General features: G+C 52.1%; 1 protein-coding gene across 1 annotated transcript in view; it reads left to right on the forward strand.

The window, feature by feature from the left end:
* The window catches only part of DEF6 (DEF6 guanine nucleotide exchange factor), a 34,088-nt gene extending 11,381 nt beyond the window's left edge, over positions 1–22,707 (forward strand). Inside the window, exons 2-11 of the mRNA XM_074936423.1 lie at positions 5,724–5,864; positions 8,808–8,993; positions 12,353–12,580; positions 13,885–14,031; positions 15,481–15,589; positions 17,532–17,830; positions 18,734–18,900; positions 19,504–19,702; positions 21,039–21,129; positions 21,710–22,707. Of these exons, the coding sequence (XP_074792524.1) occupies positions 5,724–5,864; positions 8,808–8,993; positions 12,353–12,580; positions 13,885–14,031; positions 15,481–15,589; positions 17,532–17,830; positions 18,734–18,900; positions 19,504–19,702; positions 21,039–21,129; positions 21,710–21,921 (1,779 nt within the window). The 3' untranslated portion in view covers positions 21,922–22,707. The remainder of the gene's footprint in view (positions 1–5,723; positions 5,865–8,807; positions 8,994–12,352; positions 12,581–13,884; positions 14,032–15,480; positions 15,590–17,531; positions 17,831–18,733; positions 18,901–19,503; positions 19,703–21,038; positions 21,130–21,709) is intronic.
* Positions 22,708–24,025: the final 1,318 nt, after the last annotated feature.

Consider the following 24,025-nt stretch of genomic DNA (forward strand, 5'->3'; position numbering starts at 1 on the left):
AGCGTTGTTCTAAGTCAGCCATAAAAATGTTGGCATACTGTGGGGCCATGCGGGTACCCATAGCAGTGCCACTGGTGTGAAGGTATACATTGTCCCCAAATGTGAAATAGTTATGGGTGAGGACAAAGTCACAAAGTTCAACCACCAGGTTAGCCGTGACATTATTGGGAATACTGTTCCTGACAGCCTGTAGTCCATCTTTGTGTGGAATGTTGGTGTAAAGGGCTTCTACATCCATAGTGGCCAGGATGGTGTTTTCAGGAAGATCACCGATGGATTGTAGTTTCCTCAGGAAGTCAGTGGTGTCTCGAAGATAGCTGGGAGTGCTGGTAGCGTAGAATTGTATTAGCATTCCAGGAAGTCACAGCATCAATGAGGTTTTGTGAAGTAAGAAGATGAGAAGGGGGATAAAATATGGGGAGAGGGTATGTGAGGGTCTATGGGGTAGGTGATATAAAGAGACTTGGTTGGAAAATTGTCTTTGTTCTCCTACGGAAAATTTGGATGAAAACAAAAAATCATTGTCAAAATTTTCTGTGGATTGCAGGCACTTTTCATGAAGAATTTTTATAATACGTTTTCAGAGACTATAATACTGTTACAGCAGGAGTCAGTAGATGGTGCTGTTACACGTAGTCTTTCAAGTTTTTCTTAGTGTGCGAGCAGTGTTCAGTCTTGGAAGAAAAGCTGTATTGTTGTTTTATGATGCAGATTCTTTGGAGATGCTGTTGCAAACAGCTGGGGAGTTTTCTGGATGCCTTGATGTACTAAATTCTTAGGGCAGAGTAGCTTCCTGGGAATCAGGCTTTGGTATTTAGGCTGAGATGTCAGAAAGAGGAGATTACCCGTGTGCTGTTTGTGACCACTTCTGTTCCAGTTCTGGTGTATAGAGTGTAAATAAAACCATTCAGGCTAAGAAACTACCCAGACGAGGCATGAATAATTTTCTTTTTCAAGGGGAAACTGACCTTCATGGCCCTGACATCTACTATAGCAGAGGGACTATAGGGAGATATAATTGGTGATCGATAGGTCTTCGATCGATAGGTGTCAATAGGTTTATTTAGTCTATAACTTGAACAACTCCAACTTGAACAAATTCTCTTGCGCATTAACCAGTCCCGGGTTAGATAGAGAGCAGGGAGGGGAATGATTTATATGCAAGGGATTTATGCCCCATCTACAGGGCCTAGTTTCCTGCCCCTGTTAGTGTTTTCCTGCCAGGGGAGGGGTGTTCATGGAGCAATTCCTTGGGCGTGCTGATGCTGAACTGCCAAAGACTTGAGTAACTGGTGACTGCACAGCTAGGGTTTGGACACTCCTCTGGGCAGGAGTCCAGCTACAAACATCCGTGACTGTCACAGAGGCTCTTCAGGTTGGACGTGACTTTTTGCATCACCATAGAGACGGGGACGAGGCTTGGTTAGAAACGTAGGAGCCTTGCTCAGGGAGCGGGGAGGAAGCTCCCAGGACCTGTCACGTGTAGCTTGCGGTTTGATAGAGGGTTCTGATAAACGACTTAAATGCAGCTGGGGAGGGGAAGAAACATGGGGAACCGAGTGAGCTGCTCTTGGGGGTGGGAGCCATCCCAGCAATTTTGGGGTGGGTTTGAGCCTTCGGGTACGGCAGCTTGCACATCCCAGTGAAGGACAACGGAGACCAGGGTCCATGGAGCAGTGACACCCCAGACTCTCTGCACTTGGTTCTATACTGCCATTACAACTTCCCATCTTGTTAGTTATCGCATCGTCCTTCCCACAAACACCCAGAGATACTTTACAGGCCTAGGTGCACAGAACCATGCAGGGCACATGCAAGCAGAGGTATCCATGCCCAGTAACCCAGGTACATGTGCACTCTACCACACTCTTGTCCTGTCTCTCCAGGTTCTTATCTGTTAGGCTTGGCACTCATCATGGCAGTCTCCCAGCTCTAATACTGATGATCAGTGAGGATTCCTTGTCTTTCTCCAGCTCCTTTCGTCTGCAGGCTTCACACTACTTTCTGGGCATTAGTGAATTTAGCCTCCTAACACACCTGGGGTAGGTAAGAGGTTTTGCTTCCACCACCACCGTCAAAATGCAGCTAGCTCTAGGGTGGAGGTGGCAGCTCTTTAACAGCACACAGCAACACAGCCAGGTAGTTTAGCACAGGCGGGGAAAGGGGGGATCTTTAGGAAGCCAGGATCTCATTACCCAAACTGGGAGTTAGTTAGGACAAGGGGGCTCATGCAGGGTTTTTTTTTTTTTTTCCACTCCTGATCTGAGCTAAGTGCTGTGCCAGGTACTTGTAATGTATAATCCTAGGCAGCAGCATAATGCTTGTAGCTGTCACACATACACTGTGCTTAAAAGCTGGGTGGAGTCAATATGTTACTGAGAATTTGATTGGTCAAGAAAGGCTTCAAATGCTGAGCACCCCGTGTAACCTCAGACTGCTAATTTATTAAACAAGAGCCAATTTGAAAGTGAAACGCCACCCACTGTGCCCAGCCAGCTGTGCTTTCCAAGAGTGAGCCGTGCTCCTGTGAGTAGAAAGGGGGACTGTATGGCTCAGGGGACTGGTAAATGGGAAAGCATGTTCAAATCTAGTGGACAGGGCACCAGGCTGGGAGTCTGGAGACCTGGATCTCTGCCACTGACCTTCTCTGTGTCCTTGGGCAAATCACTTGCCTGCTCTGTGCCTCAGTTTCCCTTCACTCTTTGTCTTGTCTGTTTTCATTGTAAACTCTTTGGGGTGGTCTCTTCCTGGGTGTGTGTACAGCACCTAGCACAACAGGGCCCTGCTCTCAGTCAGGGTCTCTGGGGGCGACTGTACTGTGAAACAGGGTCACTGCTTCTCCCTCCATGTTGCCTATGGTGTATCCACCAGCCCTGGTGCTCTTTAACCTCCTCGGTGACCGTCTCAGCAGACAGGCCATGGATGCCCTGGATCACAGAGGCGAATGCCCATGTTTGCAGATAGGCAAGCAGCCGCCCCGTCCTTGCCAAAAGGGCCAGGTGCAGTGTAGGTGGGATGCCCTTCCACAGCATTCTCACCCAGCTGTCTCAGACAGCCGTGAGGTCTCAGACCAGTCTGCATTAAGCACGTGCTTTGCTCTCTCCTGGCTGCTTTCTCTAACTCTTTTTTTCCCTGCATGCTCGCCCTTTAAAGGCATATTTGAATATTAGTAATGGCTTATAAATATTACTATTGGGTGTATTCCTACCCCCCCCCCCCAGTGTCTATCCACATTCCCCTCCCCTAGCGCCTTCCACATGAGTATCTCAAAGCGCTTCATGCACAGCCATTAATTTAGCCTCAAGAGCTTCCGAGGAGGCAGGCAAATAAATACAATCCCCATTGCATGGATGGGGAAACTGAGGCAGAGTGGTGAAGGGATTTCCCCAAGATTCCACAGTGTGAGTCACTGGTGGACCTGGGAACCAGTTCTCCTCACTCCATGGTCTTCAGTTTCCTTCCTTTGGTGGAATGACGGGCGGAGTTGTTCTGCCAGCATCTCAACCTGCAGCTCGAGGGACTAAGGGCCTGATTTGTAAAGGTATTTAGGCACCCAGTGGGATTTCCAAAAGCATTCAAACCAATGGGGGTTAGGCTCCCAGGCCCTTCAGAAACTCCCAGAGTCACCTAAATACCTTTACAAATCTGGTCTTAAGTAACTAAGCCAGCCCCTCTCGGTATGTCAACGTCTGACGCTGCCCCCATGGCCGGAAATGTCCCCTCCCACCCCAGCACTGCTCTGCAGACTGAGTCACCTTAGGGTCTGGGCTCTTGTGCAGCGCTTGAACCTCAGCTCTTCTGCCTCCTAGGCAGGGCTGCTGGAACCTGAGCAACCCTGACCAATGCTTCTGTGCATCCACTTTGCAAACCGTTTGGCAAACAAACCCACCCGTGCTCTGCCCACCGACTGCAGGCGGGGCTAGACCAGTGGGGAGACTCTCACAGGAAACTGAGTCCCAAGGAGTTAATTTACTCAGGGGCACTCACTGAGGCCCCAGTGGGGAACTATGCATCAAAGGTCTGTGTTCGGAGGTCATCTGTCCCTTTCTCTTACTCTCTGCCCCTGTCCCTGTCCCTGTCGTCAGGCTGGCTAACAACCTCGGTTAATATCCAAGGCCCTTAGCCCTTCCATGCAGCCTGCCACATACTGCACACACTGTGCATGTCCCAGAACGTCAGGCAAAGATATCAGGGAGTTGTCTGTAGGCGGCATGTGATTGTCTAAAATGCCTCTGTTCCCCACAAAAGAGCCTGTGACTGACACTCATCCTGTAGCTCAGTTGAGTATGGTTCTTTCTGAAGGTTTGAAATTCGGAATCTGAGCAGCTTTGGTTAGTTTTGATTGGAGGCCTAGGTCACATGGTACGTTTCTCTGCCTTGATTGGTTGAGATCAATTTTTTTTTAGCCTCGGAATATGATTTGTGGTGCAGATAGCGTCGGTTGTGAATTGGAAATTCTCCAGTTCACCGTTTCTGCACGTATTCCTGCCAGTAAATGTGATTGTTGGAACGCTCACAGAAAACAAACAGATGCAAACGGGCCCAAACCAGTGAACTGTTTTATATGAGTTAACATCCACAGAATATATTTTGAGGCATTCACCTACGTTTGCTGCAAAGTCTGTCTGCCTAGGCATTGCTAACATGCCCATCACTATAGCATCTAGGCAGCGTATACCAAATGAAGAGTAACAGTATTATGATCCAGCCTTTCCCATCCCTCTGATTATTATTATTATTATTTTATTATTTGTGTTATTGTAGCACCGAGAGAGTCTTAGTGATAGACCAGGATCCCACTGTGGTAGGTGCAAGCGCAGAACCTCATCAAAGTATCTCTGAAGAGCATATTTTCCCCCGTCCTTCAGAATTGCCAAAATCAAATTTCAAAATAAAAACTCTCAAGGAAGGAACTCCGGGTCCCCCATTTCAAACGACACCCATCAAACATCACTATCAATATGCTCAGTGTATTTTCTGGGACAAGTTCTAAGCCACTCCAGCCAAGTGCAGCTGAGTGTCAGTTTGTTTGCTCTATGGTTCTGCGTCTCCATCCTTCGCTATAGTGATGAAAATGTGATTCACTTTAAATGGGGAAATAAACGATGAGATGCCACAGATCTTCCCTCTGCTCCTTGCAGCCTATACTTACCTTTGGAATGTGGGAGTTTATCCCAGGCTAAACTGGGATACTTTTGGGGAATCCGTTGTTAAACAATTAGCATATCACTGACTTCTCGTTGGTATATGAGGATGCTCAGATGAAACAGACACTTGTGTTCACAGCAGGTAAACAGAAGTTAGATAAAATTATCAATACTCGTGCTGGTAAGTTGCAATGTAACACGACTTTACCTCTTACCATGCAGAACAAAAACGCAAAAGAACTAAAAACAGAGAGAGAAAGCAGGCTGCTCCCTAAGGCAGCGATGTCCAATTCATTCTACTTTGTTCTAGGCTGGTTCTTACCAGACTGTCTGTGATTGCACACGGCTCTAGAGCCCCTTAGCCTGCAAATCAGGAAACGTCCCACTCTTAAAGTGATAATTTGCAGTTCCAACACATCCCCGATTCAGCACAGCACTCAGTCACACCTGGATAGCTAGGTTGGTGTCTGCATGTCACTGTTCATAGGTGCCTATGGAGTGCTGTAGGCTCGTTGTTGTTAACGAGTGCTGTGCCAGGAAGCTGTGGAGTGCATCTGTTTTTTCTTCCTCTGCCAGGTGCTCTCTCACAACCTGTACACGGTGCTTCATATCCCCCATGACCCAGTGGCGCTGGAGGAGCATTTCCGGGACGATGACGACGGACCGGTATCGAGCCAGGGCTACATGCCTTACCTCAACAAATATATCCTGGATAAGGTAAGCTCCTTCACTTTCTCCTTGCCCCGTCCGCTTGGTTGCTGGTGGAATTTCATTCTTCTCCTTTCTCTTCGCCAAGGCCGGTCATCCCTTTAGAGCACCCCCATCTGTGGACTTAGATATCTTTTCCTTAAGAAAGGACCATTTGCCTGGGATTTAGGAGTCAGTGTGTCAACGCACTGGCAGTTGAACCGGGCACCTCCGGAGCTAAAAGCATGAGCTGTTAACAGCTTGAGCTAAAGCTTCCTACATGAGGCTGTAACAGATTCATATCCTCAGAGGATCAGACGCAGAGGGGGACCTGTAACACACACTTGCCGGTGGGTTACACTGAGAGGGAGGACAACCAGAGGCCTTAATTGACCCTGCGTTGCATCTTGTCATCATTGAGACGTGGGTAAGATAAAATGCTACCCAGTCAGAACTCCCCGCTCACCCTGATGGTAGCATTCTGTAGCTGCTTTGCACAGGTGTGTGTGTCCACCCTGTGCGAGGCCTTTACGCCTGCTTGCCTGGGGGAGGGAGAATTCAAAAGACAGATAAAGGCTGAACGTTATGAGTTGCATTGGCAGCTCTTTGCAAACAAAGTCACCCCTTCCGCTCTGCCAGCCCTCCCTGCATACCGTGAGTCAATGTTTCCAGAAGGGGCAGCCTAGCTCTGACAGACAAGACACCCAGCGGTGGAAAACCCGACAGGAAAGCTCAGTCCTTTCTCCTTTAGTAGGAATTTTTTTCACCCCATTTGGTGGTTTGTCAGGGCAGGCGAAAATAGAAGTTGGCACCGCAAGGGACAGGTATTTGGGGTTTTCTTGTATCTCAAAGGCATCTTTGTTTCTTAAACTGAAATGTTGTGGCTTGTTGCTCTGTGGGCTGCTTCCTCTGGGCATGTGCAGAAGGAAAAGTTACTAGCAACTTTATTCCACTGTGCTCTTTAAAGAAGCGGGCCCCTAGTCTAGTGCTGGAACACGTCCCCTTCTTGCCCCGTGATTTCTGAATAGCCAGACTGCCCTCCCCTCGATTGCTCCACCAGCTGGTGGAGTAGGTTTCTGCTCATGGTGGGTCAGAGCAGAATCGGGGGCGCAGGGGTTCAGTGTGCCAATGTGAGGTGGTTGGACTACCCCCTGTGACCGTGTGCGCTTCACCCCTAGCACAGGGTGTGTCTCGCCTTTCATGGGGGTGCCTCCCTATTGCCCTAGATTGTGCCTTGGCCCGTTCAGAGCTGCAGCTAATAAAAGAAGCCATGGTTCTTGTTTGTGCAATGCATAGCCCCATGTCTCAGCATCTCACCCTAGGTAATCAACACAGCAAAGCATGTTGCTGGCGCTGGGGGGGTGGCATAGCGGTCAAAGCCTCTGGTATTAAATGCCCCTCCTCTGCAATGTAGTCAGCTGTCCATCTGGAGAGTTCTTAGCCCAAGACTTGGGGATCTCCTGAGTAGTAACACTAAGCAGTACAGGCTGTTGAGTCCGTCAGGGAGCAAGAGGGAGCCACAGGCTCTGGCTATGTCCAGCAGCCCCAGTGAAGGATCTTGTTTATATTAATTACAGCTAAACCTTGTTCCTTGCCTCTGCCCTGTTATAGACTCCAGAGAATCACAGGTTGGAATCCTGACTGGGCCAGCCCAGCCCATTGAGTTTAGATAAATTGAGTTTCTTGTGGGTGGGTCTTTCAGAGGAGACATTTCAAAACCCAGCTCTTGTCTGCGTGGCCACGAAAAATATGAGAGGGCATTTTGATAAGATTAAGTGGTTTACCCTGGTATTTACAGCCAAAAAGTTTCCCTCCCACCCTGCCCCTGGGCAGTGTGTTGTTTGGATGCTGCCCCACACCCCAGCAGTGGCTGCATTTCACTGAGGGTGGCTGTGCGCAGTTTGTGAAGTACCTTCTGGATGAAAAGTACTATAGAGCTGTGACTGAGCCATTATAGTCACTGTCATGGTATCCCCTATGTGTCACGGAGTTCTGAAATAATCACTGATACACTAAATCGACCAGCTGTGAAAGCCCCCACACACGGTCATGTCCAGGTCCATGTGCTCAAGGGCTAGGCCAGGAGCTGTAGTGCCTGGCAGCTGTTGAAACATCACACATCTTTAGAGTGACCAGATGTCCCAAGTTTATAGGGACAGTCCCCATATTTGGAGCTTTTTCTTATCGTCACCAATTACCCCCCACCCCCGTCCCGATTTTTCACATTTGCCATCTGGTCACCCTACGCATCTTGGATAGAGTTCGGGACTGGGACATAGGAGATCTGGGCTCTATTTGTGGCTCTGCTACTGCCCGGCTGGGTGACCTGGGATGAATCACGTCCCCGCACTGTAAAAGGTTCCCCATCTGTAAAAGGGGGGTGCTGATCCCAACCCTACTGCATAAAGAGCTTTGGGACCCAGGGATGGAAATGACTCTCTAAATGCCAGGTATTGTTTATTATCTATCTTACGCTGCCTTCTGCTACTTGGGTGCAATGGCAGAATTGCCAGGTCTGTCTGAGAGGGGGAGGATCATGCCTGGCTGACTTACGAGGTAGGTGTCATGACATGATGCCCTAGGTACTCCATTGCTGGGTGCTTTAGTAAGAGACCGACAAGCAGCAATTCTGTATCAGAGTCCTTACCGCTCTGCCCTCTGGGTTCATGTTAGAGTGCTCTAGGACTAGAGCAGGGGCCTGGGAATTAGGACTCCTGGCTTCTAGCCCCAGCTCTGCTGGTGACATGCTGTGAGATCTTGGGCACATCACTTCCCCTCCCCGTGCCTCACTTTCTCCAGGAGTCAAATGGGGGTGACGATGCTCCCCTACTTCCCGGGGGTGACAAGCAGCTTCGAGACAGTGGAGCGCTTTGCAGTCCTGAGATGACAGGCACCGTAGCAGGCTGTCACATTATTCCCAGTGCTTTGTAATGTCACGCATCACCTTCACTGGCTCCCGGGATGTGTTTGCAGGTGGAGGAAGGGGCTTTTGTCAAGGAGGATTTTGATGAGCTCTGCTGGACATTGACGGCAAAGAAGAATTACAAGCCCGACCGGAATGGGAACAGTGTCGTGTCCCATAAGGATGCCTTCAAGCTCTGGTGTCTCTTTAACTTCCTCTCTGAAGACAAATACCCTCTTGTCATGGTCCCAGATGAGGTAGGAGCTCCTTGTCTTGTCGTTTCACTCGCAGTCAGTTCCCCAGCTTCCCCCTCACTGAGGAAAACTGTGGCCAAGTGCAAGAGACTTTTATTGGACTGACAAATAACACAGTGAGCCAATACAGTCTAGTGACGCGTCGTTCATTTGTCTACCTTGCAACATTACAGCCAGGGATAGTGCTACAGGTTGGTACAGGAAAGCACAAGGTTTTCCCTGCAGCATCACCAGTTCAATTCCAGCCTAGATCAGTGCTGACCAAGTAATTTGCCGGCTCTTAGCCAGCCTGTGTGGAATTAGTATATTTCACCTCAGACCAGTCTCAGTGGGGCCAGAGATCATATCTCAAACTCCCATTCCCACACTGTAATTGAGAATAAGTGCCAGCTTTGTTGGCAGTCCCAGCGGTGAGGCCAAGGGCTGAATGGATCGTGGAGACTGAATTCTCTTCTTGGGCTTAGAGGAGGGTCCCTCCAGGGCTTCTGCAACTGGGCAGACCGGGGTGAAGGATTGTGCTCTGCTTGTCCCATGGATAAACAGAGGACTTTGGTGCAGGTTTAACGAAGCCCACACAGCCGCTCTAGAAAGGAGGGGTGACTAGGTGACAGCCGAAGGGAAGGAAGAGGGGTGAAGCTGTTGCAAGCAGCAGTATGAGAAACGCTCTCTAGGCTGATCTGTTTCCTTACCTGGCCACCGTCCCCCTTACATGTGAGAACTGGCTATAATGGCTTGCAGAGCCAGAAGAGAGGTGGGTCAGAATTGTGTGTCCAAGAGGAAGGGAAGTAGCTGAGGCAGAGAGCAGCCCGTTCTGCCGGTGAAGCTGCAGAACAAGCTCGCGGGAGCCAGCCGTCGTTCCCCAGGGGACTGCTCCGTAGCGAAGGTCCTCGCCTGCGGCACGGATAGCCGGATGGCGTGGAAAGGGTGCAAGGAGACAGTGTTCTATCGGCTGGCTCGTATGATTTGCTGCCCTGGGCGTTCCACTCAGCTGGCCCTGCCTCCATCATGGAGGGCAGGTATTTTCAACCCCTCTTTGCAGGGAAAGGCCTGGGGAGAGCCATGTCTGATGCTTGCTATCCACTCCAGCTGGCTTTCATGGTGCGGATGCAGCTGTAGCAGAGAGGGTGAGGGTACAGGGCTCGCGTTGCACCTGGCTGATCAGCGAGCACCATGTGCTGGAGCTGCGTGAGCGGCAAAAGCTGTCCGTTGAAAACACGAAAGCCCAAAAGCTGCACTTTTAGTTAGCTTCGAGCCCCCAGGTTTGTAATGGGGATGTAAACGGAGCTGAGCCAGGGACTCCCAACTGGGATTGCCATTGTGCACCTTCAGGAGCTGGCTGAGTGGGAGCCAGCTGCCGGTGCGGACATGCACTCGCACCCTGCAGGGCCCTCCCTAAGGCTGCCCCCCCTTTCCAAAACGAACGTGGAACAATAAGCCTCTCACAGCCCACTTAAACCCACACAACCCCATAAGCTCAGGGTGCTATCGGGGGAACGTTGCTGATCATTTCACTTCCCTAATGAGTAGCTTTATGTGCGTGGTTTTGTCAATAGAATCTCCTGCACCGCATGAAGTAGTTGGACCACTGCATGCTGGGATGTGGTCCCCGTGAGCGGCTGCGGAGCGGCGGAGTCCGTGTTTTAGCCAGTGGGAAAGGCTCTGACCACCCCAGATATGCGTGTGCATGCCGCAGGGTTAATTAAAAGAGAGGAATCCCAGCCACTCAGCCAAAGCGGCTAATCATAATCTCTAAATTCCACTAGGCACACGGGAAGAAAGGGAGGGTTTTTATGGTCTCCCGATGCAGAACTAAAGTCCCCATCAGGTGGTTTGCAAATCCACAGTCTCGGGCGGGGAAAATAAACCCATTGCCCCTGGCTCCAGAGCTGGCCAGCAATAAGGGGATGGTCTGAGCCTGGCCTTGCCCGTCTGACTGACGGGCTGGTGAGGATGGCCTCTGTCATGCCCCCATGCTGGGCGCTCTCTGCTCCCACCCCGCGGCGGCTGCTCTTGCTCCATCTCCCCTTTAGATCAGCAAAAACCGGAGCTGTGCGCATGCATACACAGCAACCGCACTTCCTGTTCCCGAAGAGAGGCATTTCCTGTTCCACAGACCTTGACAGACTGAATCATCTTTCTGTTTGAGTGGCGCTGCCTGGGGGCTGGGCGTTCGCCTGCTTCTTATAAAGGGGGCAGAGTATTGGGGCTTTTTCCTTCTCCTCTGAGTTAGGCGGTTGTGGGGGGGGGCGGAGGGCATCCAATCCAGGGGACAGTGTCGGCACTATCCCTTGCCCTGGGTTACACCACAATTAAACCACAATGACTGCAGCAGGGTTGCATGGATGTCAAACTCGACCCTTCACATCTGGGCTCTGGCTCAGCTCTTGGGAGATGAGAGGTGGCCGAACCCCTCAGTTAAAATAACCAAACAAAAACCAAAACTTTCTGATGGGTTTTTTTTTCTTATTTTTTTTAATTTCAAGGTGATTTCCTGACATTTTGACCCACTTTCTGGGAGACCATCTCTCCCCCATCTTACAGTAATTTGCTGTGATCTCAACAGCAGCCAGAAAGGGGCCCAGAAATCCCCAGCTAAGACTGAGATTACAGCACTGGTATGAGACACCTGCCTCGTGCCCTAGCTCTAGCACATTTGAGCTAGTTATCCAGCCCCTGTGACAGATTCTGCAGAATCTAAACTTTTTTTTAAAAAAGAAGTTTCTAGTTTTTATGGTTGCAAAAAACACTTCCCAAAAGCAAACTGGCTGTAGACAATGCAACTCTATCTTCCTGAGTCTGCACGCAGCCTGAAACAGGCAGATCTGAGCAGTGTGAGCTTCACCCAGTCGTCTGCAATTGTGTGTTTACCCTGAAACCTAATGATGGTTCTTCATGAGACGGAATTTAAAATGTTTTAAGTGTATCACTGTGATTGTCAGCAGTTGTGTGTGTGTGTTGGGTAATCGCTATGTGAGTGAGGGGCAGAAATAGCAACTTCATTCTTTCCTACTTGACAAAACTGAGTGCAGTAGTAACTGTACTAAGTAAAATCATAGGCCAAGACTTTCAAAACTGATCACTGATTTTTGGTTGTTTTGGGATGGGCTCCTAATGACTTGGGGGGAGTCTCAGGTGGAAATGGGGATTTCCCTACTTCTTTTCAGTGAACATGGGGATTCCCCCAGGTCCCTGGGGTGGAGTTGGGGGTGCCCCCAGCTCTCTGGAAGTTTGGGGGTGAAAGTAGTGTCCATGGGGTGAAATACGGTTGCTTCCAGGTCTCCGGGTGTTCTGGGGTGGCCCCATGTCTCTGGTGATCCCCAGGTGGAAATGGCTCTTGCTTTGCCCCCCAACCCCACCTGCAGGTGGAGTACCTGCTGAAGAAGGTCTGCACCTCCATGAATGTGGAGCTGAACTGCTGCGAGCTGGATGACTACCTCTCGCAGGATCCCCAGCACCAGAACGGCATGACGGTCTGGCAATTCCTGGACCTGGTGAACTCGGGGAAACTCCTGCGGGGGATCGAGCGGGAGGCCGTCAGTATGGCCGTTGAAGAGGTGTACCAGGAGGTCATTGAGGACATGCTCAAACAGGCAAGGAGCTAGCAGGGACCCTGGGAGACGAGCTACTGGGAGAGGCGCTCGGGCTGGGTTCTGATCCCCACCAGAAATGGGCTGCACCACGTAACCTTAACACTAAGCCCAGGGGCTGTGGTGACCTGCCCATCTCGGGGCAAAGCCGGGCCCTTCCCCCTCACCCCAGGAACAATCTTTCACCCCTCCCCAGTTCCATATGGACAAGGTCATAGGGCTATTCCGAGACAACCCTACCTGCTGAGTTCATGGGGAGGGGTGAGTTTAGAGCCCTGGACAGGGGGGCTGAGCCTCCCTCCTGCCCCAATCCTTCCTGGGAAGCTCGTGGGAACTACATGTGCAAAGGGCTCCCCGAGACAGCCAGGTGATGAGTCTGCCAGGAGCATCTGGGCACGAGGCAGTCTCTCAGCCCTTCTTATTAGCTGCCAGGCCAGTTTTTGGACCTAAAATACTTTGCTAAACTGAACACAGACCCTTGCTGGCAGCCAGCATCTCTGATTGTTTGTTGTGACAGTGTTGCCTAGCAGTGCTTAGAGCAAGGAACAGCAGAGTCAAGGCTGCTGGGTCCCATTCCCGTTGTGTAATCCTGGCCAAGTCACCCAATGTAGCCCTGGCCAAGCGAAGCTGCCTCAGTTTACCCACCTGCAGGTTGGAGACGGCTTTCGCCTGTCTTGTGGGAGCACAGCGAGAGCCTTGAATAGAAGGTGCTGGAGAAGGGAAAGTGTCCTCTGTGTCTTAAACCTGATCCCAAAGCCCTCTGAGCGATAAAGCGCTTGTGTGTCTGGCTGGCTGCTCAGGAGCACAGGTGTTGATTGGGTTTTCCTTTCGGAAAGAGCCTGTCCATGCTTATAACCGAGTGTGTAGCCAGCTAGCGGCTCAAGCCGTGGCTTGTGGCCATGCCCGCCATGGCTGATGTGCAGTTGGTAATGTGGCTGGGCTGTTGGCTGACGCCTGTTTCTGTAACCAGTTCGGCACACTGGGGATAGGACCTGTGCTAGTCAAACTGGTTTGGCAGGTCCTTCTTGCTCCCAGCAAGCTGTGTGCAGGATCACACTGTGGGGCACATTGCTCCATGCATGTCTGCTGGGCACTCCGTCCCCTCCTGCGGCAATACCGGACAGGGGCCAGCAGATTTCCCAGCATGCACCAATACGCACACCGGTAGGAAGCACGGTAGCTGCGGATGCACCGAAATGGTCCTGATGGCTGGGTGGGAGCCAGGTGCAAACCCCCCCTTGGAGTCATAGCGCAGGGGCTCTCTGGCACGGCCCCTGGTTTGAGACCCCCACTCTGTCTGGGTGCAGGGCTACCTCTGGAAGAAGGGCCAGCTGAGGCGGAACTGGTCCGAGCGATGGTTCACACTAAAGCCCAGTGCCCTCTCCTACTACATGAGCGAGGAGCGGAAGGAGAAGAAAGGCAGCATTGCCTTGGACAAACACTGCTGCGTGGAGGTAACTGCGCCAGGGTCCGGTGGAGAGAGGCTGAGCTGGGCCATCGGTGCAGTAACAGTTCCCCCCTATCTCCCCCACGTGTGCATGCACCCCAAGTGCTACTGGTCCAGTGGGTGATAGACCCCAGGCAGTGCCTGTGGAAAGAGAGCCGGGGACATACGGTCAGACTGATTTCACCTCCGGTCAGACTGATTTCACTTCCGTTAACACAAGAGCCGCAGGGCAGCTCGAGGCTAGAAAAGCTCCCCAGATGCCATGGTGATGGACGGTGTTCAAGAACCAGAACCAACTGGATTTTCACAGGCTAGGGCACAAGGGTGGGTGCTGTGTATGTCTCCACTCAGCACGCTGCAAAAAACCGGTGTGTTCTTAGCTCGGGTTAAAACAGCAGGGCAGACGCAGCGCTTGGGTTTTAACTTGGGTCAGCAGCGTGAGCTCCAGCTATAGGGCAGCCTTGAGCTGCTAACCCGAGTTCAAGGCCTTGTTGCTGTGTCTCCGCTGCTATTTTAACCCGCATTTGCCAACACGTGCTAAGAACGCACCTTTTGCGGCGTGGACTTACCCTACGTGACATGAGCTTGCTCGTCGTCAGCCCAGCTCCCAGCCAGCCGGCCTCCCTGACAGAAAAATCCCTGCTACAATTAGCACTAATTGGCAGTCTCTGCGGAAGGGCCAAGGACTGAATGGGCCCTGGAGACTGAGCTCTCTTGATGGGATCAGATGCCTATTGGGCAGGGGCCTGGGTGGGGGAAGTTTGTCCTGTCAAGCCCTGTATTTGGGATAGATGGAGGACTTGGCTCTCCCGGGCTGTCAGTCTAGCACCTTTCACCAGCACTAAATCCACACCAGGTTTCAATCAGTTTTACTGCTGGCTTCTCCACTCCAGCATTGCCTGCTGCTGCAGGGTCCCTCAGGGGCGTGCAGTGACATCACTGGCACACAGGGCTATGCTCGAGGACCATCTGATCGACAGACCTGGCATATGAAGCAGCTGTGTGCTGCCTGACATCCCACCTGCCGCATGCGTGTGTCGGTGGGGGTGGGGATGCGCTTCTATTGCTGGTACCTGGCCTAGCAATATCAGCTGGGTGCCAGGCTGCCCTTTGTTAGCACGCTGCTCCAAAGGCTTCTGTCCAGCAAAGGAGGGGTTAATACAGGGTCCCGATTTGTACAGGGACTGGGGGAGGCTGATCGTAGGCGAGGGAGGAAAGAAACGTTTCTCTTCCTTGTAATTCCTGCCCCTTTACGTCCAGAAGGAAAGGCCCTAGGGGAAGGGCATGGTGGGGAGCTGCCTGGGCCAAAGGAGGGGGGCTGGCAGGCTGGGAGTTGTGCTGTGGGGGGCTGTCCCAGACTGTAGGATGGGGGGAGGGGGGATTTGCTCGGTGGGCGCAGGGGGGATTTGCACTATTCCAGGAACGGGAGCGGTAACTCCTTCCCCTCTCCCCGTAGGTCCTGCCCGACCGGGAAGGCAAAAGGTGCATGTTCTGCGTGAAAACCTCTTCCCGCACGTATGAGATGAGTGCCTCGGACACCAAGCAGCGGCAGGAGTGGACGCTAGGTTTGTGCCGCAGCGCCCCCGCCGGGCTCTCAGCCCGCCCTCCCTCTCCATCCTGCCTTCCTCTTGCTCCTGAGTCGCTTCAGTGGAAGGAAAAGATGAAACTGTGGGGTGGCAAAGGAGGCAGCCTCTGCCCTTGAGCTCTCTGTGCACCTCTGCACGCTCAGCATCCCTGGCAGGGCTGCCCCAGGCTCATAAAACTGAGACCCCATTTCTTTCCACAGGATAGTAGCAACTCCCATTAACTTCAGTGGAGCTGGCTGCTTGTACCTTCTGCTGGGAGGAGGGGGAATGCCGAGTCTGATTCTTGGCATTCTCTGTCTCTCTTACATGTGGGTGGGTAGGACATTCCCTTGATGTCCTTCGGAGTTCCCCTTTCCCCTGCTTGTGAGCTATGTGCCACTCAGTAGCCTCACTCCACCCCAGAGGTGGCCACATTTTGCTAGGTGCTGTGTGTATCTCATTGGTGAAGCGCTTTGGGATGAAACTGAGAGAGATTCTAATTAACTAGCCACTTAAAGCAAACTAAGTGAGGCACTGCAGCCTAGTGGCTAGAGCATTGAACCAGGGACTCAGGAGACCTGGGCTCCTGGCTTGGTCACTGGCTGCTGGGTGACCTTGGGCAAGTCACTTCCCCTCGCTGGGCCTCAGTTTCCCCATCTGTAAAATGGGGTTAATGTAAAGATCTGGGAGATCTACCAATGGAAAGAGCTAGGTTTTATTATTAACCAGCTTTTCTTGTAAACCTCTCCCAAGATTCCGCTAGTGTCTGATCAGCTGGCACAGGTGCCCATTTCACAGCATTCACACCCAAACACTATTTCCAAAATGTTTCAAGTCGTTTGGAGTTAGCTGCTGGACTTTCCAACATCATGTTGCTGCAAACCAGGTCACTTTAATCAGACCGACTCAGAATCCATGTCAAACAGCCACTCCCTCGAAGAGCCATACAGATGCTGCCATGCTTAGCACTTTACAACCGCGAAGTAATTAGCACCCTTGGGACACAGATGAGGATTGTTGCACAGATTGAGAAACTGAGGCACGGGTTGGTCAAAGGCCTGATCCTGTTAAGTGACCACAGCTCCCACTGAAGTCAAATAGGTCTCAGCACCCTGCAGGACTGGGTCCAGAGCTCATCCTTTGGATGATGTGGATGTATTTGACATACACGTGCATCTAGAGGGGTCAAAATGCAGGACGTAGAACCCAGAAGTCCTGTCTGCCAGGCTCCCAGTCTCATTTTCATAGTAGGCCATGCTCCGGCCTTGTGGCTGCTGACACGCTGGCTTTAGAAAAGGTTCAGAAAAGGGCAACTAAAATGATGAGGGGTTTGGAGCGGGTCCCATATGAGGAGAGATTAAAGAGGACAGGACTTTTCAGCTTGGAAAAGAGGAGACTAAGGAGGGATATGATAGAGGTTATAAAATCATGAGTGGTGTGGAGAAAGTGAATAAGGAAAAGTTATTTACTTGTTCCCATACTATAAGAACTAGGGGCCACCAAACGAAATTAATGGGTAGCAGGTTTAAAAGGAAGTTCTTCACTCAGCGCACAGTCCACCTGTGGAACTCCTTGCCTGAGGAGGTTGTGAAGGCTAGGACTATAACAGGGTTTAAAAGAGAACTGGATAAATCCATGGAGGTTAAGTCCATTAATGGCTATCAGCCAGGATGGGTAAGGAATGGTGTCCCTAGCCTGTTTGTCAGAGGGTGGAGATGGATGGCAGGAGAGAGATCGCTTGATCATTACCTGTTACGTTCAGTCCCTCTGGGGCACCTGGCGTTGGCCACTGTCAGTAAACAGGATACTGGGCTGGATGGACCTTTGGTCTGACCCAGTATGGCCATTCTTATGTTCTTATGATACGCTGCAGCAGCTGGATCTATGGCCCAGCCTGGTGTGGCCCTGCTGAATTTCCTTTCCTTCCTTCCTTCCCTCCCAGCCATTCAGACGGCGATCCGGTTGCAAGCAGAGGGGAAGAAGTCCCTGCACAAGGACCTGAAGCAGAAGCGCCGGGAGCAGAGGGAGCAGCGGGAGAGGCGGAAGGCCGCCAAGGAGGAGGAGATGCAGCGCCTCAAGCAGCTGCAGGAGGAGAAGGAGCGGAAGCTGCAGGAGCTGGAGCTGCTCAAGGAGGCCCAGCGGCAGGCGGAGCTGCTGCTGCAGGAGGAAGAGCAGCGGCGCCGGCTGCAGCACGAGGAGATGCAGAGGACCTTGGAGGTCCAGCTGAAGGAGGCTGAGCAGGTTGGCGGGGAGGGAGGAGAGGTGCTGTCTATGCTGGGAGGTTTCCATTAGCGCAGGGGACAGTTTCTCTCTTGGTCTCCCTTGTAACTCACCAAAGACCCCGAAGTTGGTAGCAATCTGGGTCACTACTGCCGTAGCCTCCTGGGTCTTTTAACTGGCAAACTCCAGACCCCTGTGCGCAGCAGCCCCGGCTCCTGGCACAGACCGTCCCAGGCACTGCGTCCCGTTGGGGCTGCACTGGGGCTCTCCCTGCTTTGCAAGCCTAGCACAATACTTGCTCCCAGCTTGGCTAGTGTTTTCCTATCCTCAGACTGCCAAGCAGTTTTCAGACCCAGGGCTGAAGGGCCACCCCTCCATTTTCCCCGTCGTAAGGGGCTCGGTTTGCAGTTGCACCGTGCGTCTTCACGATGGCTGATCAAAATTCAAGCGCCCCGAAGGCCAGCTGGCTGAGCACGCGCGGGGCTTCGATTTCACAATCCTGTGCAGTCCGGGGCGCTACTTGCCGTAGCTGGGACATCCAAATGGCAACGGGGACAGTCTCCTGCAGCCCAGTTCATTCCCAATTCAGCAGGAAGGCCTGCTGGGCGGCAGTGTCACATCTTTGGGGAGCAGGCTGAGGTCCCTGTTGCCCACCCCTGGATTTGCTGGTTAGCTGCTGCAGAGGGTTCAGATCTAAAGGCACCACCGCCCTGGGGAGCTAGGGACAGGGCCGGTGAATGCGTCTCCCAGCGCCCTGTAGAACCACAAGCCGGCTGCGAAGGGACGTCCGTGGCGGGGGATACGTCCAGCTCCATCTTCCTGGCAGTACGGAGAGGAGAGGCTGGATTCGGGTGGGGGCTGGGGACCCCTGCGCTTGGCTGTGTGCTGCCCATGCCGATCACCGTCTCCTCCCCGCGGCTCCAGGCTCGCGCCTCCATGCAGGCTGAGATGGTGCTGAAGGAGGCGGAGGCCGAGCGGCAGCGGAAGCGGATCGTGGAGCTGGAGGAGATGCAGGAGCGGCTCCAGGAGGCCCTGCACCAGGAGGTGAAGGCACGGCAGGACGAGGAGTCTGTGAGATACGCCCAGGCCAGGTATAACCTGGAAATACCTTCCTTCCTACTGACTCCTCAGTGGGCAATGCTCTAAGACCTGGCTGCAGCTCAGTTGGGACCGGAGGAGCTGGGAGCTCCTGCACAGCCACTCACTGGGATGCTTTTCCTTGCCTAGTGGTGGCCAGGCCACATATAGAGGCTGATGCGCCTGCTACAGCCTTGGCTAACAGAGCTGGGTCTTTTAGGTCCGATAGTCGAGGCTCCTGCTTTTAGATCCAGAGGTTTAATTCCCACTGCTGCCGACCCACTCAGGGGTGTGGCGTTACTCCAGCACTCCTCCACTATTCCCCACCGCGCCCCTCGCTGGAAGAGACGGAGACGGGGGAAACTGAGAACTTCTTTCAGAGCCAGTGCTCCAACACCATTCCTTACAGTGCCCAGCCTTCCCAGCTGGTACCCCTTCCCAGCCAGCACCTCTACGCCATTCCCTACAGCAGTTCCCGCTGGAGGAGATCAGGCGTGGAGCCAATCCCCCAGCGTTCTTGCTGGGTCTGGAATAGCTCTGAGCCCTGCCGCGGCAAGGTCGGGTGTGTTGGTCGCTTGGAGGGTGGGGTATAGTCACCTCTCGCTCTTTCTCGGCAGGTTGCTGGCTGAGGAGGAGGAGAAGCTGAAGGAGCTGATGAAGCTGAAGGAGGAGCAGGAGGAATACATCATCCAGACCCAGCGGGAGAAGCAGGTTCTTAAGCAGGAGATGGAAAACAAGAGCAAATATTTGGAAGAGGCCCAAAAGCAGCTGGAAGAAGTGAGAGAGAACAGGCAGAGGGTAGACCAGGATGTCATGGTGAGCATCGTACCAGTCCTACTTCCCAGACTGCCATTAACCCCCCTGAAAGAGATTTACCAAGCCCACCACCTGGAAAGAAATAGGTTGGCTTTTCTACATTGGAAATCGGGGTTTCCTCTCAGGGAAGATCGCATAATTTACTTTTCGCATGTGATTCTCCTTAATATTAGAGAAACGGGGTCCGATCCTGTTCTCACATGCCCTGCTGTAAATGTGGAGTAGCTGTATTGAAGTAGACGGCATTACACCCATGTAAACGCTGGTAAATCAAGGAAATCGGGCCAATGGATTTCAACAGAAGAGAACTCCCCTGTCTAAGCATCTATAAATATACCCATTGCCATAGCATCTAGGTGTTCATGTTTCTTGGTAAAGGGGCTGTTGGTGAGTGACTGGTGGCTGCTCTGATGGGCAGAGTTTCAGACTCTTCCGCCAGAGCGGTGTGTTCTCCTCTGTATATGAGGGAGCAGAGTTTACTTTAGCTTTACGGTAGCTTTGTTTGCAGCAGTGGTAGCATCCTCTGAGTGGCAGACCAGCCAGAAGAGTGAGAGATCACAAGGTGTCTTAGCAGCGTGTTACAGCTGCCACCAACTGAATGTTCTCTTCCATAGGTTAAGAACAGGTTCCCAAAGAATATTGGCGGGAAGGGAGGAAGTGGTGGTTTGAGTGATGAGTGGTGGTTGTAAGTTTCACGCCCACTAGGCTTGGCTGGCAAACTCTATTGTGGGAAATCTGCTGGAATGGCACCCCTAAGGGTGGGTCGCCAAACCACCAAGAGGGGGGTTCCCTTGCTACCACGTTGCATATTGAATCATTTATTATCTGTCCGGCAGCATCTGTGTACGTGGGGCACTTTGTGGTCATCAATCGAGGCCAGAGCCCGACCTTGAGGGGTGACAATGGACCGTTTATGGGTAGCAAAGGCATCCAGGCGTGGGGATGGAGGGGATTAGAGCAGTGAAAAAGCAGAGCTGGGGTGGCAAAGAGCAGCCTGATTAGGAAGGTGTCAGTAGTTGAGCACTGCTCTGGCCGTAGAAGACCCCATGCAAAATTTAGGACTGTCACACAAATCAGAGTGCCCCTCTGGCCCATGGGGCTTGGGGTCCCCAAAGGTGGCTCTGGTTGCCAGGCTGGTGTTGGTTCAAAGCCCTGCCAAAGCAGAGCCCAGGATAGTTGAGGTCGAACTCCATTCTTCAAGGCAATGTAAGGGTGAGGCCCAGTTTCTGTGCAAAGGAGATGGGAACTTTCTGTAGCTGGTTCAGGGCACATGGGTCTGTACTAGGTGGATTTGCCAGCTGCGTGCATGTTACCTGCCTGTTCCTGTTCATTTCAGGCGGCCCAGAGGAAGCTCCGACAGGCCAGCACCAATGTCAAGCACTGGAACGTCCAGATGAATCGACTGATGCACCCCATTGGGCCAGGAGGTGAGAGGCGGGGCTAGGACTTCAGGGCAAAGATATACCTTAATGTGACAGCTCATTATTTTGCAGCCATTCTGCCTTGGGATCCTTTCATATCTCACAAGCTAAACAGGGTTGGGCCTGGTCGTTACTTGGATGGGAGTCCTCCAAGGAACACGTCGTGCTTGGGAGCACTGAGCAGTTGGAGACACTCTCTTCCGCACAGAATGTAAATACAAGATTCTAACTACTTGTGGTTATTAAATATTCCGTTGTGTCCCTTTTCACTGGGGTAGGGGGTGCTAAACCGAGTCTCCTAGCCAAATGCCAGGGAGAGCAATTGCGTTCTGCCTCTTCTTTCACTTCCTGTCTTTGCCTAGTGTTGCTCTGTGCTGTTTAACAGCTGCAAGGCTGCACCCCAGAAGTAGCTGCATTTCAGGAGCAGGTGAAGTGAGAATATACACTCAAGTCAGTGAAGTGCTTTGGGATGAATGGCCGTTACATTACACGGCTGCGGTGACACTGAGAGGCCTATGGCTGTGCTGCTTCTGTCTGAAACTGCACGTGCCGTGGGAAATAATCATCTGTTTGCATCTGTTCCCAGAGAAGCGTACGACAACGTGTGGAGGATTCCCCAGCATCCCACCCGTGCTCCTCACCAGGAGGGAGTCGTCCCTCAAGCTCAGGCAGAGATTAGAAGATAAGAACTATGATCTTGAGAGGGAAGACAGCAAGAAGAACGTGAACAATGGAGAGACCAGGAGGCTGTCGCTATCTCCTGACATGGACACCACGGCCACAGAACCCTCCGACTAGCCTCAGGAGCATGGCAGAGCCCAGCGCAGAACTGTGGGCACCTCGGGGCGTTCAGACTAGCAAGAGTAGTCAATGCGGTGATCTCTGTAGGGAGATGAGCTGTATGTAGACACATGCCAGAGAGAAGTACAGATTCTATAGGAGACGTATATAATGCATCTAGGGCAGCGGTGCTTCCACTTTATGCAACTAAAGATTGGTTGCAAAATGCGAGGAGCCCCAGAGCCACACCTGACTTGCGGAGATACTGCGGCTTCTACCATCTGTGTTGCACAGGTGCAGCCCTTGGCGATTACAACTCCCAGCATGCTGTGCTCCGTTTTGACCTGAGCAGCCTGCTGCCTTCCATAGTAAAGCCGAGGGTGGCTGTGGATTGCCTTGTAGAATCCTGCAGACTGTTTGGCCCATGGACCCTGCTCTGGCCACCCGCCCCCGGGTTAGGATTTCCCAGCTAATTGCTATTGCAACCACAGCCATCTAGCACCCCGAGATGTAAAGTGCATGGCTCATGTAAAGGTGACGTCCAAAAGAGACTTCAAAAATTGAGCTGTGCCTTATTTTGCTTATTTTATAAAGACAGCCAAGAAGATGTTTGGGATTTTTTTACCTTAAATATCGGCCTTGTCAAATCTTCCCTATTTTCCCAGGAGGACCCATGGGTATTGTGTGCCTTCACACCTTTATAGAGGGGGTAGGGAGGGACTCTTTAACAAAGATGTGCTTTCTCTAAGGTCTTCATTAGTCACTGGAGTCAAATAGATGCTAACCAAAAGGAAGCAGAAATAAAGCTTTTTAAAACAATGCGACTGTAAATCTCCTTCCCCTCTGAACTGCTCCTGCTTTCACTAGTTCTCCTTTCTCTGTTGAGTCTTCCCGAGCAGGCAAGGTCTGAACGTCTAACGCAGGGAACGATCCATTGAAAAATAAATCCTTCTCAGGCTTCTTTATCCATCATCAAGACCTGAAAAATGGCTCGAGTTGGTCATCTTTTCCTTTTCCGTGGACCCTATAGTGAGGGCAAGAGTTGAGTGGGGATGCCATGAAGGGTTCAGAGGTGAAGTCACCAGTGGAAACTTTGCTCTTGGCCCTGATGTGAGATGAAGTAGGTACATTTCAGGATGTCCTTCTGGCTGGCACTGCCTGTGAAAGACACACCCTAGTGTGGGTCACTGCTGCTGCATGGAATTGCTTCAGCAGGAGAATGGTCCCAGGTCTTCACCTGCAGACGCATGCAAACACAACAGGTGCCTAGGCCAGAGAGAACGTGCAAGCCCATAATAGTGTTGGCCAAGACCTCTTGATTACTGGTGTGTAATTCAGAAGCTGCTGTCTGTCCGTTTATGCAGACGGCATCTGGAGTTGTCTGGTTTTCTTTGGGAGCTGGGCAGAGGGAGCTAATGCTAGGACATGCTGGCAAAGGTGTAAAGATGATCAAAGGAAGATGCTGGGGCATGATTCCCTGGGGAGAACACTTAATTGCCTTTAGGGCTGAACAGGATTCCACGTTCCACTCTGCTCTGCAGCGTCTCGGGCTGAATAAAGTGGGGGAGTGATAAGAGAGTGCCTGCCTGGGAGTAGGTTGGCACATGCCCAGGGAGCAGAGGAACAAGCCGCAGCAAGGTGCTAGATGTTTGGCAGCGCCCCCCCCGCCGCCTCCGTAGAATCCTGCTTGCCATTCCCAGACTATGTGGGTCAGCCCAGGGACTCCTGCTCAGGCAGTTCTGCCTGCAGTGACGAGAGAGTGGCTGATTTCATCCTCTGACTGCTGCGGGGAAGATTTGGGTTTGACCCTTCAGTCCCCCAGTGAGTTCTGTCCTTCTGGGTTTCATTCTGAGACATGGTTCACAGCCAGGGTAGCTAAGCTGGGCATCCCAAAACACATCTGCTTCAGGGCAGCTTTTAGAAATAAACCCCCTTTCAAATGACCATTAAATAGACACGTTCTGCCCATTGAAGGAAGAAGTCTTGTTGTTGGGAATTCCTGGGCACCTGCAGTGTATTGGTCCGCCTTCTGCCTCTGGCACACAGCCCTGGCTTCTCCTGGTGTGATCCTTGCTCCCACGAGGCCCCTCACTGGACTCAGAACAGTCAAGAAACTGTGACC

This window comes from Natator depressus, chromosome 21, assembly GCF_965152275.1.
Source record: "Natator depressus isolate rNatDep1 chromosome 21, rNatDep2.hap1, whole genome shotgun sequence".
Taxonomy (NCBI): domain Eukaryota; kingdom Metazoa; phylum Chordata; order Testudines; family Cheloniidae; genus Natator; species Natator depressus.